The sequence below is a fragment of the Podarcis erhardii genome (genome assembly GCF_964252035.2).
Source record: "Podarcis erhardii genome assembly, chromosome: 8".
In the NCBI taxonomy this organism is placed as follows: domain Eukaryota; kingdom Metazoa; phylum Chordata; class Lepidosauria; order Squamata; family Lacertidae; genus Podarcis; species Podarcis erhardii.
In genome coordinates, this window is record NC_138499.1 from 56,900,476 (window position 1) to 56,914,748 (window position 14,273).

Genomic DNA, 14,273 nt, shown 5'->3' on the forward strand with positions numbered 1-14,273 from the left:
TGTATCCTCTGTTATTACTAGCATTCCTCTTCTGATCCAAAGCTGATTGTAGTTCTGGGTCTTAAATCTTTGTACTCTGCAATGTTATTAAATATTAGACTGTAGTGTAATTTGTTTTCTAACTGCTTTGCTTAGAACTTTGCTGCCACTCACCACTAGGAGTCTTTTAGCACAAGAATGGGAGCTTTAATCATAATTTGCTCGACAAAAAAATGCAAAATTAAAGAGAGGGAAGAAACTTGACTGTTACCAGAGTGCGTGATTGATAACGTTGTGTAATTTGGGGGCATTTAATATTATAAACTGAATGCTTCGCTACTCCAGCCTAATAGTGACATATTTAACATTTTAAGCCTGCCTATAATAATTTTATGGGACAAAATGGATATTATTATTAGATTATACTGTGGCACTTTGTCAAATCCTTGTATATGAACATAGCACACAGAGGGAGAAAAACTACAGCCAAATAATTGCAAGAAGCAGATTTCTTTTGAGAGCAGCAATTAAGTCCACCCCTTATATCTTACTAGGTCATTGAATCATCCCATAGGCTTCAGGTTAATGACTATTATAAAGTAAGGTATCTGATGCAATACTGAAAAGTCCACTGACTGAAAGGGAAATACCATGGCAAAATTTCAAGAAGACATATGTGAGCTTCACCTGGAAATGAGTCAGCCCCACCTAGTATGGAAAAATGGCTGCAGCCCTGAATTAGAGGGAAACATCTACCATACGGTTACAGCAGTTCCATGCTTAGGGGTGGCTCATCCCATGTTGCAACCTGAGGAAATACAAAAAGGTCCCAGTCCTCCCCACTTGCCACCCATGTTGAAGCATCACTTACCAGGTTTGCGTGGCTGCAGTTTCCAGATTCTGAAGAGATTTTGTGAGAGCCCGGCAAGGTCATGTGGGAGCTCCAGAGGTCTTGCACAAGCTTCCCAAAACCCAGTAAGCAAGGTGCTCTGACTTGCTTACCAGGGTCTTGGGAAGCTCACATGATCTTGCAGCCCTCTGGGAGATCTCACCAGAACCCAGAAGGTGCCAGCTGCTTCTCCTCATCCACAGAGGAACCCCTTAAATTCCACCACCTGAGGCAGCTGCCTCAGTCTGCCTCATGGGCAGGCCGGCCCTGACCAAACGAATACCATTGTGGTAGCCCCACATCCGTCACTGTCTCTCCCTGCAAACAGGCAGGGATCCCTCTCTCTCCACCTCTTATCCCAAAATGGGCGCTAGTTGTTGTGACCCAACAAAGCACTTCACCGGCTGCTGCTGTACTATGGGTGTTCAACATCCAGGAACGCCATAGAACAGGCTTCCTCAGCCTTGGCCCTCCAGATGTTTTGAGAATACAATTCCCATCATCCCTGACCACTGGTCCTGCTAGCTAGGGATCATGGGAGTTGTAGGCCAAAAACATCTAAGGTTGAGGAAGCATGCCATAGAAACATCTAAGGTTGAGGACTTAAAAACATCTAAGGTTGAGGAAGCCTGCCATAGCCTGCCATAGAATGTTCTAGAATCCAGAATGCTGCCCCAGAGCCATCCTCCCCACACCAGCTCTGCTGTCCCATGGTGCAAGGATAAGGAAAGGTTGTGGCTGCACAGGGTCGCAAATGGAACCAAATGGAACCAATCCTGCAACCCCACAGGCACCCATGCAGCTCCAATCTTTCTGCTGCCCTGCTCCATCCAGGTAAATGGCATACAGGTGTCAGGTGGGCTCTGTGGTGCTGCCCTACCACTGCTCAAATTGGAATGGCAGAGAGCATATGGTGGAGCAGAGAGGGGAGGATCCCTTATATAGATAGGAAACAGCAAGAATCCAGGCAGGACAGTGTTCACCTTACCAATTTAGGGTGCTTACAGACTTCAGACCTTATATCACAATCTGGTCAGTCAGGTCCTATTTTTCTGTGTGTAAAGTAGTTGGCAAGTTAGTGTGTACCTGTTCCAATTTTTTTCAGTCATGATAAATACAGTGGTACCTGGGGTTAAGAACTTACGGTAATTCGTTCCGGAGGTCCGTTCTTAACCTGAAACTGTTCTTAACCTAAAACACCACTTTAGCTAATGGGGGCCTCCCACTGCTGCTGCGCTGTCGCTGCACAATTTCTGTTCTCATCCTGAAGCAAAGTTCTTAACCTGAGGTACTATGTCTGGGTTAGTGGAGTCTGTAACCTGAAGCATCTGTAACCTGAAGCGTCTGTAACCCAAGGTACCACTGTATTGCTATGCTGCTATCTGCCCCCACCAGCAGGTGGAGCTTGACCAAATGTATTGGGGCTGTTATTATTCTGTATTTCCACTGCCCTCCACTAACTTTTCTCATTCTGGGCATGCAAACATGTATTTCTGTACCTTTGTGTAGTAACCTTCAGTGAGAGAGTCCCAGACAGTGCACAAGAGAAAAATTAGCAGCCTTACTGAGCCATGTTTCACAATGAGCTAAATTGACAGTTGTGCTATTTGTGGTCAGGGAAATGTCCAATGTATATGTGTGTGTTGTTGTTTTTTAAATCATACCTAGGTCTTGTGAATGATAAAGAGGTCTTGTCCATATCTTCCTCTTATTACTTAAAAAAAAGAAGTCCCAATAGCTCAAGATTATAAAAAGCCTGTTATCCGCACCACAGGTACAGTCTCCCAGGTAATCTTCTATATTTACCATGTGGAGACCTTGAGGTGATTTCTCCTCCAAAATGGCATGTAGCTTTCATTCCTTTGGGATTGCGGACTGCCAGAAATGAAATAGCAAGGTTGTGCTCAGATGAACAGTAAACTGACATAGGCAGTGCTTTTTTCTGGGGGTACTCAAGGCTATGCAGTACCGACACCTCTTCTTTTATTTGTTAAAAGTGTGACACTTGCTGTAACAACTTCATGGTGAGTACTAGCACCTTTTTTGGAGAGGGGGGAAGCACTGGGCGTAGGGATGTAGTGACAGAGATCATCCACCAAAATTTCACCACATGTGACGAACCACCCTCAAAAAATAAAATGAATAAATAATAGCACAAAAAATGCACCAGTAATTACTACAGATGTACAACATGTATGTGTGTGTGTTTAACTTATCAAATTTCCAAGGGTAAGGAGGAATCTGGATTACAGTGGTACCTCGGGTTAAGAACTTAATTTGTTCCAGAGGTCTGTTCTTAACCTGAAATGGTTCTTAACCTGAAGCGTGCTTTCACTAATGGGGCCTCCTGCTGCAGCTGCGCCACTGGCACGTGATTTCCATTCTTATCCTGGGGCAAAGTTCTTAACCTGGAGCAACCACTTCCTGGTTAGCGGAGTTTGTAACCCAAAGCGTCTGTAACCTGAAGCGTCTGTAACCCGAGGTACCACTGTAAATGTATAAAGAAATAAAAAGTATGGGCAGGCATTTTGAGGATGATGACATCACGCAGATGCTGCAATAAAAGCTGTTGACACGAGCAGCACAGATTCCACATTAAACTTCCATCTGAAGGCATCCTTCCTTACCTGCGTATATCATGATGCAAGGCAGCTCTAAATCCAAGTTACAGCTTAATTACAAGCGAATGCAAGCCTCAACTTTGAAAGATTGGAAGGCTTTTAGAGACAGATAGGGAAAAGAGAGTATTCATAAGGCTAATAAATACTTTTCCACTTCTCAGAATAACTCTCCTCCCCTGAGGACTTTTTATGGCGCTGCACTCCAGATGATGGAGATAACAGATGACATGGCATGAGTTTATCTTACAGGAACAAACCAGGGAAACATGATCTATTTTCTTTATAACTTTACCAACTTCTTGTAGAGAAATACCTCTTTTAAGCAAGGTTGAATGACCTGGTCGTTGGAACGTGTGTGTTTTTTCTCTCTCTCAAAAGAACAAATATAATGCTAGTCTTTATTTTACCAACTGTGATAAACATTGTTAATTTTTTTGGTAGAAAAATATTCAAAACGGTAATCAGAAATTCATGAGGCTATTTAAATATTAAATGTGCTTTCACAGAGGCTTGGGGCATTACCCCCATTTCACTGTCATCCAACGTACAACGATGAAGTCTATGAAACACATACCGGAGAGTGCTAGATGTGCCAGCCCTCCAGCAACCTCAAAGGCCTGCTGCAGCAAAGCATCTGCTTAGGAAATAATAAAAAGGAAGGTCCTCTGAAGTGCTGCACCGACCATTTTAAGTACTGGTAGAGAACCTGGGTTTGCACTGTTTGGTGTGAAAACTTCATTTTCCAGAGCACTTTGCAAGGCGTCTTGTCGCTTGCCTATTTGCTAAGGATACTGCCACATCTCTGGTAGCAAATTTGAGACAGATGAACAATTGAGTTAAGCCAACACACACATCTCATACTTCCTGTTCCCTGTGTTAATAGGACAAGCTGCATAGAAAGGAGAGGCAAATTGTCTTTCCGGGCTTTTCCTTGTCATTAGGCCATCATAACCTTTTTAACTTGCCATTGCTTTCATTGCCCGTGGTCAATGGAGATTTTAAGTAGACTGACTTCTTATAAAGTGCCCAGCTTTTGGCTTTCAGCATGGTTTTGTTGGTACTGTGAACACCCAAGGAGACACAAGTGAGGAATAGAAGCATAGCATGTCCTCAGCAGAGGAAACAGACATGAGTCTGTATCCAGTCAATGAGGTATAGGATCCTGATCTCCTACCCATTGTTGTTGAGCACAACTAGTAGAATAGATGAAAGTTTTAAGGTAATATATTAATGCTCAATTTTTGCTCATTAATTTTGCTGCTGGTTCAAAAACAGTCCTTAAGATATTTACAATTACCTCTCGAATGAACAAATACTCTACTGTGTTTCCCATGCACAAGCAGGATTCAATGTAATAGATATGCTACAGATCTTTCCTCCATTTTGAAAGGATAAACATAATAAACCAATCATTTTCTGTTTTCATCGATGTTTTTCTCTCTACTGGTAATAACATCATATAGCCATCCAAATGCGTTGACCAGGGTAATAAATTGCAGGACCCAGAATATACAAATCACTGTCATATGTGGATCTAGAACTCAGACTTATGAAACTTGATTTGGGCATTTTAGAGATCTTACTGATGCAGAAGTTCACAAGTGAATCTAGTATGTGTTTTGGAGATCTTCGTAAGTGAACATTTCTGGAAGGATATAATTGATAGAATCAACTCAGGTTCATCTTTGACACAGGAATTTTCACTTCACTTTATTCTAGGTAAAATCTTAGTGATTTGGACACTCCCCAAAGCTGCTGTGCTCTGGATTGTTAGAAAATCCCTACTGGCAAGACAAGCTGAATTATGGAGATCATTATCTTCAACCAGAATAGTGCCCTGCATTGAACATTTTTAAATTCCCCCCCCCCCAATTTATGTATTAGGGGAGTGGAAAATCAGAAAGAAATCCAAATAATTTGGGAACTATTTCCAGTCATATTCCTCTAATTGAGTGTTAATCCTTCACACATTATCTGTCACTCATCTGGTTATATTCAGTTGGTGGGGATGGGCAGATGTTGGTCACTCTTCTTTCATGTATGTGGCATAGTAATGTCTCCAGGATGAGTGGGCTGCAAAGGAGCTATTGACACGCATTGTGTGAACCAGATCACAAAGCATCAATGTCACCCATTTCAAACTTGCACGTGGCTGTTCTGAAATTATGAGAACTCATGTCTTCCACCCCAACCTTTTTTGTTTGTTTTTTGATCCCCTAAGGGAGATGCTGTCAAGCATGTTTCCCCCTCAAATAATTATGGGGCACTGAAGTCTGTTACGAGTTGCTGGGGATTGAAATTCTGTGTGACGTAAACCACAGTGCCCAAAATTCTTTGGGGGAGGAAATGTGCTTTAAATGTACAGTATGGTGTGTACACAGAGTCATTCACTTGCAGTAGAAATCATCTAAGGAATACAAAGGTGAAAGCAAACATAGCATTTTGGAAAGGTGGCGTTACTCCTGTGTCTTGGTTTTGGTCCTTGTAGAGCAGGCTTCCTCAACCTCAGCCCTCCAGATGTTTTTGGCCTACAACTCCCATGATCCCTAGCTAGCAGGACCAGTGGTCAGGGATGATGGGAATTGTAGTCTCAAAACATCTGGAGGGCCAAGGTTGAGGAAGCCTGTTGTAGAGTATTTTAATGTGTGTCAGAGCAGAAGGTGAATTGCTATGGCTCATGTTTGTTTTTTTATTGGAGGGCAAAAGGGGGGGGGAGAAAGGAAAACAAAAGGAGAGATTGAGAAAGGTATAGCTGATACACCATCTGCAGTGCTCATAATCGAACCCTTTATTGTCTAAGGTACATTAGACTGCAACACTGTAGAAAACCTGTTAAGGAAAAGAAACAGATTGATAGAGGTAGTAGAAAAGTCTCTGTAACAGTCAGAAGATGGCTTACAAAGTGTGTCATGCTACAAAATTATCAAGTTTCCTAAAAAGGGGGGGGGAAGCTATCTGAAACCCAAAGAACTAAATAAATAAGAACACAAATCATCCTAAGCACTAGGGTCTAACTGAATTAACAAATCGATACAATATGGATGATAAAGGAGGAAATTACAATGCTTGGGATTCACACGTGAAAACGGCTGCTCTTTAATGACTGCTCCCCCTCAGCCTCCCCATTTCTTGTTTAATTAAGTGAAAATCTCATTTCTGTGCTATACACAGCATATAATTATTTAAACTGATTTCCCCTGCTGTTGTTCTTCATGTAGCTAAATTATGATTGTAAACTTTGCTGATTAGTACCCTGGTAATGGCAGTGACAGCACTTTCTCTGCGTCAGACAGTCTTGAAGTAAACAGTCTCCAGAAGGAGCTTTTAAAGTCTTAATATTAACTAAGATCCTTTCATATCAGCTTTCAAAAACAAAAAACAACCCATCACCCCCCCCAAAAAAAACCCCGTCAACAACAAAACACAATCAACCAACATAAATAATTGCAGCTGTACATGACACTCATATAACTTTTGAGGGACAGAAGGGTTTTTTAATAACTACAAACACACAAAATAGGCAAAGCAGCTACCTTGGTGCATTCCTGAATCCTTACCTGTTTGCTTTAAACAAGGAAAATAAGTGCTTGATAAAGGGGAAAGTAGCACTTGAGTGTGAATCCCAAATTGATCAAGTGTTAATCAAGACAGAAAATGAGCTGATTTGGGGGGGGGGTCTTGAAAGTGGAGTGGGGTACAGGAAGGGGGGGAGTGTGGAATGTGTCTATACAAATTTCTGCAAGATAACTTCAAAAGACAGCAGATTACAATCACTTATATAGGCATTTGCACAGATATTCTTAGCTATACCAGGATTACAGCAGGCATACAGTTGGTGTATGAGGAATCAAACAAAAATCCCAAACCAGCAAATTGCATACAAACGTTTCAATTGCATTATCGTCAGCAACTGTAAAGCAAGAACGGTCAAGTAATCTGCAATTAAGTAGAAACCCAAATCAAAGAGAGACAAAAACAAAATTAGCACAGAAAAAGTACACATTTAAAATTCTTTGTGTAAGAAGCCCATTTACTTCAAAGACAGCACTATCCCATTATTTGTAGAAAGTAAACGGTTGCTCTCGATCAGTATTAAAAGGTTAGCGCCATTTCTGTACATGTAAAATTATTGCTTTTTTTGAAAAATATATTTAGCATGCTAGTTTTTTTAAAAAATCCTTTTTCTGCCTTTACAAAAATGTTACAATTTAAAAAAACTTAGTAAAGCTTCTTTTTTTTTTTTGCAAAAAGTTTTTCACAGAATATTTTTTTCAAGGCAGCATTTTTATGATGATGATGCATAAAATTATACGTGCAAAATCTGAAAATCTGAATTATTACCATCACACACAGTGCCATAGCAATGAAGGGAAAGAAAAATATTTATACCTGTGGAATTTATTTATTTTTAAAAAAATGAATTGCAGACACTGGATGGTTAACAACCTGCAACCGCACCCTTACCTTGAAAACCTGCATTGAAAAGAACTACTGTAGAAGAGGTATATAAAGCTTCCTTTCTCTCCCCCTTACCCCAGTGATTACCAAGTACAAGACATGACACATTAGATGAACACTGACCTGTCACCACGAAAAAAGCTATTCATCTTTTTTCTCTCTCTCTTCAAAATGTCACAAGGGCCCAGAAAGGGTAACTGGCTTGCTGCACAGAAATACAGGCACGTAAAGTACCCTAAGGGCCTAGGTCTGCCTGAACTCTTATCTTTCTTTCTTTCTTTCTTTCCTTCTTTCTTTCTATTAAAAGCATACAAATCAGCAGCTTTAAACAGCTGAATCATCCCCCCCACTCTTTTTAATTTTATTTTTTAAAAGCATGCACATTTCCTTTGTGATCAGGTCACAGAAAGTAGCACTGAAAGAAAGAGCAGGATAAACAAACAATTAGAAAGGCCCTGAGAGTAAAACAAAACAAAACACAGAAGCCTGTTTTTCTTCTTCCTCTCCTTTTTAGTGTTTGACTAGCCATTTTCTTTTCTTTCTGAAGTGAAAAGAGAAGCATTTTTAAGAAGTGTTTCAATTTCCATATTCACATACTATTAATGGTGTGCAGTCAAGGATAAGCCCACTGGAAATGCAAGTGGTCCCCAAACTATCATGAAACAACCTCACTGCAGAATGATGGTCTTTCTCTTTAGTCCCTTCCGTCCTTCATCAAGCCTGGCATTCACAGCACTGAATGACTTCTCCATTTTGCTTTCTTCCTTTTTGGGGGGAAGGGGAAAAGTTGTGTCCCCCCCCCCAGCATGACAGCTAATGGCAGTTTCATTAATCACTCCATCCCACATTCCCAAATCCACGTGTGTGTGTGTGTGTGTTTTAAAGATTCAAGCAACCATGAGAGAGGATTTTGTTGCAGTGCTGCCCTCCAAATCATATAAAGTTTAATTTTTCCAGTGTCTAAAAAAAGTTATCTTGATTAATATAGATGCCTTGCGCCACCAGAAAGCTTGCCAACGCCACTGTTTGTTATAAAGGAAATAAGGAGCTGTGGGGACTGATTAGTATGTCAATTTGTATATATCTTCTGCAGCTTCTTCATTTATTTTAAAAATGATTAACAGTTCGGAGGCATCGCTTTCCAGCAAAGCACAGAGCACAGATTTCATTGTAACACAGTTGCTCCTGGGACTGGATGCTTTGCAAGGAGGTTTTCCAGCTGTTCTTCCATAGGGTTGTGAGAATAATTATTTGGAGGCTGTAGGAACCGTCGATCAAGGTACTGGCTGTTGTCAAAAGGAACCCGGTGTACACATTGGACATGCGTCTTTAGGTTCCCTTTCTGAGAGGCACTGTATGGACAATATCTGCACTGGAAGGGTCTCTCGCCTAAATGGAGGGAGAGGGGAGATAGAACAGGGAAGAGGCAGAGCATTTTATTATTCTTATTTTCTCGTAACACTATTTTTTTATTCTCGCTTCCATTTCTAGGCTAGCAGTTGAGCAATCTCACATTCTTTACTGGCCCCAGCTACCTTTTTATTAGCATTATGCACATTAACGTTGACCTAATACATCACAAAGAGTTATTTTTAATCATCTCCAGTGAGAGCACAGCATGTCAAGTTCCTATAAACTCTATGACATACTAGAATAGCAAATAATAGTGACTGAAGGAGCATTTAAGAAAAGGTTAAGAATAGCTAGAAGAAGGGGGAAAAGACCAGAGGAAGGGGGAAGCAAAATTTTACGGTAACTGAGGGGATTTATAAGTAAATGATAGGGTAGTTTTTAAATTGCTTTTGGTGGTAGGACCAGATTGAAGTTCAAGTGAGCTGAATAGCGAACTATATTCAAGGATCCAAAATGTCTTACGCTGCACTACAAGGGTGAAGAAATCTTTTTAGTTCAGGGGCCACATTTCAGAGGCAGACTAGTGAAGATAAATTTTACATTTGTGCTGTAGGCTATTTTTTACACACATAGAGACACACAAACACACTGTTATCTATTCTTCATCCATACAACCAAGAGGCATTATTAGAGTTCAAGGATACTTTTCCAGCCAGGCGAAAGCACTCAAGTTGTGAAGCAGGGCTAACAAGGGGAAAGGTCTGAGGGCCAGAAAGAGATGTTTTGAGGGCCACATTTGGCCCCTGGGTCTAAGATTTCCACCCGTGCCAAAATACCCCATCTTCCAGGCACAGAGGCATGCCATCTTCCCCATCCGTGAATCAATACATTGGTACAGTGTACATAGTTTTTGGATTCTTCATGCCGGACAGCCTGCTAGTAATTTAGAATTTCTCTTTTGGCTTAAAATGTAATCATTGCTCATGTGACAAGATCCACCACATGCTTGGGTGAGATTTTAAAGGAGCCCTAAGAAAGCAGGTTGGGTTCACTCTGTACACAGCAATTGGGGAACCCATGGCTCCCCAGATGTCGATGGGACTCCCAATTCTCATCAGCCTCAGCCAGCATGGCCAATGGTCAAGGATTATGGGAGTTGTAGTTCAGTGTCTGGAGAGCCACAGGTTCCCTGTCTCTACACTGAAGGGAGATCCCAAAATTTGATCAAATCCCTGCACAATAGCACGCCTCAGCCTCCAGGAAAAAGTATAGTTGACAAGGATTTATTTTCTGGGGTTGAAGAATATAGTGGAGGAGGACCAAACACCTTTTAATGGGAAGAGCACATTTTGTTTAATGATCTGTTTTAATGGCAAGTTGTTCTGATCCTGTGTTTCAGACCAACCTTATTCCATTCTTATGCGGATATTCATGCAGCCGCAAGAGACACACACACAGAGAGAGAGAAGCTCAAACCAAAAGTGAGAGTTTACATTCATATGCAGTTTGAACTGCACAGGAAGCCACTTCATACAAATGGCTGAACCACAGAAAACAACCCTCATGTCGCTATATTCCACCCACACAGCTGCTTGTTTGTGTGAATCAGCCCCCTGCTCTCCTCTTTTAACAAAATCTACTGATTACTGTCTCTCTGCTGGCAATAAGATCTCTCGTATCAATATGCGTAGTATGAATAGTATAGATTGTCTGCAACAATCTATTGCAGGGGCAACCTGGCCAGATAGGTGGGGTGTGAATAATAAACTTATTATTAAAATTATTATATATGTTGAGGCAACGGCTAATTACACAGATGTGAGCGACAATCGAAAGTGTCCCTTCCTGTAAAAGAGACCTTATGGTAATCGTCAGATCAAGCTAGGTTTGAGAGCATAGACTGTATATATGCTTCTAATAAGCTAGGGCAGCACAGCCCTCTGCAGTGATGCTTGATTTGTGGAACTTATATTTGTGGAACTCCCTCCCCTCTGAAATACTATTATAGTATATCCTGGTGGTTTAAATCAGTTGCTATGCATTTTTAGCTGTGTTTTTTATTTATTTGTTTCACTTATTTTTTTTACCCTTGAGTTTTTTGTTTCGTTTTATAGAACTGCTTTTGTGATTTTATTACTGATACTTTATTGTGTTCTGTGATTTATAATTATATGATGTATTATGTACACTGTCAGGTGTGACAAAAAGCAGCATAGAAACCCAATCAATCAATCAGTCCATATTTTTGTGCCCTGTTCTGGGATTGCCAGTGGCAATGAAGAGTGGGTAACAACTATTTTTAAAATAAACAGATATGTAAGAGTTTTGACCAGTTTCCATAAAAGGAAAATTGCCACCATGGAAAAGCAGAATGGGCTGTTCCACACCCAAGTAAACCTCAAAATAAAGTCGCGATGAAATGGATGCCTCCAGCTCTCTGGCATTGGCATTCTGAGCAGCCCTGTCCGAACAATGTGGCTTACAATCCTGATTGCCAAAGCTCTATGGCACAATGCATCTTATGTTCATACATTAACCTTAAGCTAAAGCCTTGATGAAGGGAAACAGACCATTTTAAATTAACACAACGTAAGACTCAACATCCATGCAAAAAGAACCACCATTCCCAGTAAATTTCAAGCCGTGCCTATGGCAGTCCTGGGAAGAACTAAAGAAGAGCCTGTGCTGGTTGACATAATGTATTAAGCATCTCCCCTTTGTTAATAGATTTAGGGAGAGAAAAGCATCCTAATTAAGGCCGGCCTAAGATTCATGGCATCTACCAGTCAAATGTCTGCTGTGAGTTGGGAAGATTTGCAACAAAATTAAAGGGGTGAAACAGGGAGGGGGAGCAGCTGTACAGACTGCAGTATATTTGAAATGTAGGAAACGGTAACTGAGTGAAAGATGTGATAAAACTTATTTAGTTGGTTGCTAGATTCCTTGCAGTAAACTGAGAAAGATGCCTTATATTTTTGCACAGCTACATCATGCCTAAGAGATAGGCGAACAATTTCAAGAGGTGATGCTCATCGTTAAATTAAAAAAGAGAGAGGCCCTGCTATCGTGCACGCTCTCTCTCGCTCTCGCTCTCTCTCTCTCTCTCACACACACACACAAAATATCGTACTGAACTGGGCTACAGGTGCACTAGGGAATATGGGAAGGAAGTCTGTGGTGGGAGGGAAAAGGAACAGCTTGATCCAGTCTCCCTGGATAAGAATTGCCAGAGAAACACAAAAAAAGGGAAGAAAGAGAGAGCGATGGAAGAAGGGACCCTGGCCCAAGGGTGTAATTAGGTATCTATGTGGGACAGCCATCTTCGTCAGTGACTCCTCGGGAAGGCTTGCCCTACAGGTCCAGTTGTAATTCACCCACAGAGGAGAATTAACACATAGCGGAGAAACATGAAAGGGGTTAGCAACTGTCCCACAACATAAGATTAGCAAGAGGGCCAGGAGCTCAGGCAATGAGTGGGAGGGGTGCGCAGTAATTCTTCCCTAAGCAGACCACATTAGTGGAATTCTCTCTGGGTACAATACTGGAGAAGGCCATAGCTCAGAGCAAAGCTTCCCCACACTTGTGTTACTATGAGGGGAACAGAGCCCTCAGTGCTAAATTAGAATATGTAATGATATTGTGTGAATGTCTGCATTACCATAAGAGAAAGTGCTCTAAAGAGGCAAGAGGTTTTTGTTTTCTTTTAAAGGAAGTTTGAGAAAAAGTTTCCCTGTTACACGGAAGAAGAGATGAACTGCAGCCATTACAGGATGTGGGGCCAAGGTGATACTAAAGCTCCACCAAGAGATAAAGATGCCAAGTATCTGAAGCTAGTTTAACTGGCTCCAGACCAAATGACTTCAAATCAATTATTTGATTGCATTGCTCGTAAAAGCTGCCTGTCTGTATCGCATGCAGTTATTCAAACAACCTCCAAACCAAATGGGGATGCTTCTGATTAAACAGCATGCTTTTGCCATTGCAATATGGAAAGCCACTGTGGTTATTGCGGTTCTTCAATATTTGCCCCCTCACAGCTGCCCGTGAGTTTTAGAAAGGTCACCTTAAATTTCTTTCTGAGATCCAACCTATACAACTATATTATTGGCATACTTCGGTGGCTGGTTTGTTTTTTAGGAACACGTTATCATGAATTACAGATCATGGTGTCATGATGCCCTTAGACACCTTCCAAAACTAGGCTAAGCACAAACATAGGGTTGTATCCAAGGCCAACCCTACTTAGGCACAGTGAAATGTGTGAGTCTACTCTGAATAACAAGGCACTAGATACAACCAACAGTGAACTGCTAAGCTGACTCAAGAGAGAACTACCCTATACTGTTACACTACATAAGCTGTCACTGAATCTCTTGGAATTATACAGAAGATGCTGAGGTGTATCTCTTGGATTCCACATGGCTTATTTGCCACACAAAGTTTGGGCTGCCAGTGCAGTTATGGCAGCTTGATGGCCAGCAACCAGTGTAAAGGATGGTGGCAGGTGGGTGGGGGGAAATAAAGCCACCAATTTGCTATGAGCAAATTGACCCGTTTACAGATGTGATAATAGGGATGAGTTAACTAGCACCATGAAGAAAGCATCGATCAAGCAAAGAACTGATCTTATGAAAAGATGGGAACTCTTCTTAAAGAAAACAAAACACTGGTACTCTGAAAAGTTTTGTCTGCCTGCAAAAATCAAACTATTAAAAATAGCAGGCTTGGATCCAGGGCAGCCCTCTCCACATGGAACGGCCTTCCTCATGGAAGGGCTTATCCAGCTCACAGAAGGGCTGGTGACCCAGCAAAAGCTCACAGAACAGAAGGGGATGCTTTTTTCTTTTTTCTTTTCTTTAGCTTGCAGACTCCTATAGTACTTCCCATATTTATCTACCGGGTCCTCTAAACCCCCCGAGTGGAGTTTTAATGGTGCATACAGGGAGCTGCATGGTGATTTGGGGGAAAGAGAA

General features: G+C 41.4%; 1 protein-coding gene across 4 annotated transcripts in view; it reads right to left on the reverse strand.

Annotated features, from left to right (window-relative positions):
• Positions 1 to 6,238: 6,238 nt before the first annotated feature.
• ZNF516 (zinc finger protein 516) overlaps positions 6,239 to 14,273 on the reverse strand; it is a 126,874-nt gene continuing 118,839 nt past the window's right edge. For 3 of the 4 annotated variants that reach the window (XM_081873352.1, XM_081873351.1, XM_081873353.1), the window contains exon 5: positions 6,239 to 9,336. In XM_081873352.1, the coding sequence (XP_081729478.1) occupies positions 9,113 to 9,336 (224 nt within the window). In that variant the 3' untranslated portion in view covers positions 6,239 to 9,112. The remainder of the gene's footprint in view (positions 9,337 to 14,273) is intronic. The other variant, XM_081873354.1, reaches the window with a different exon arrangement.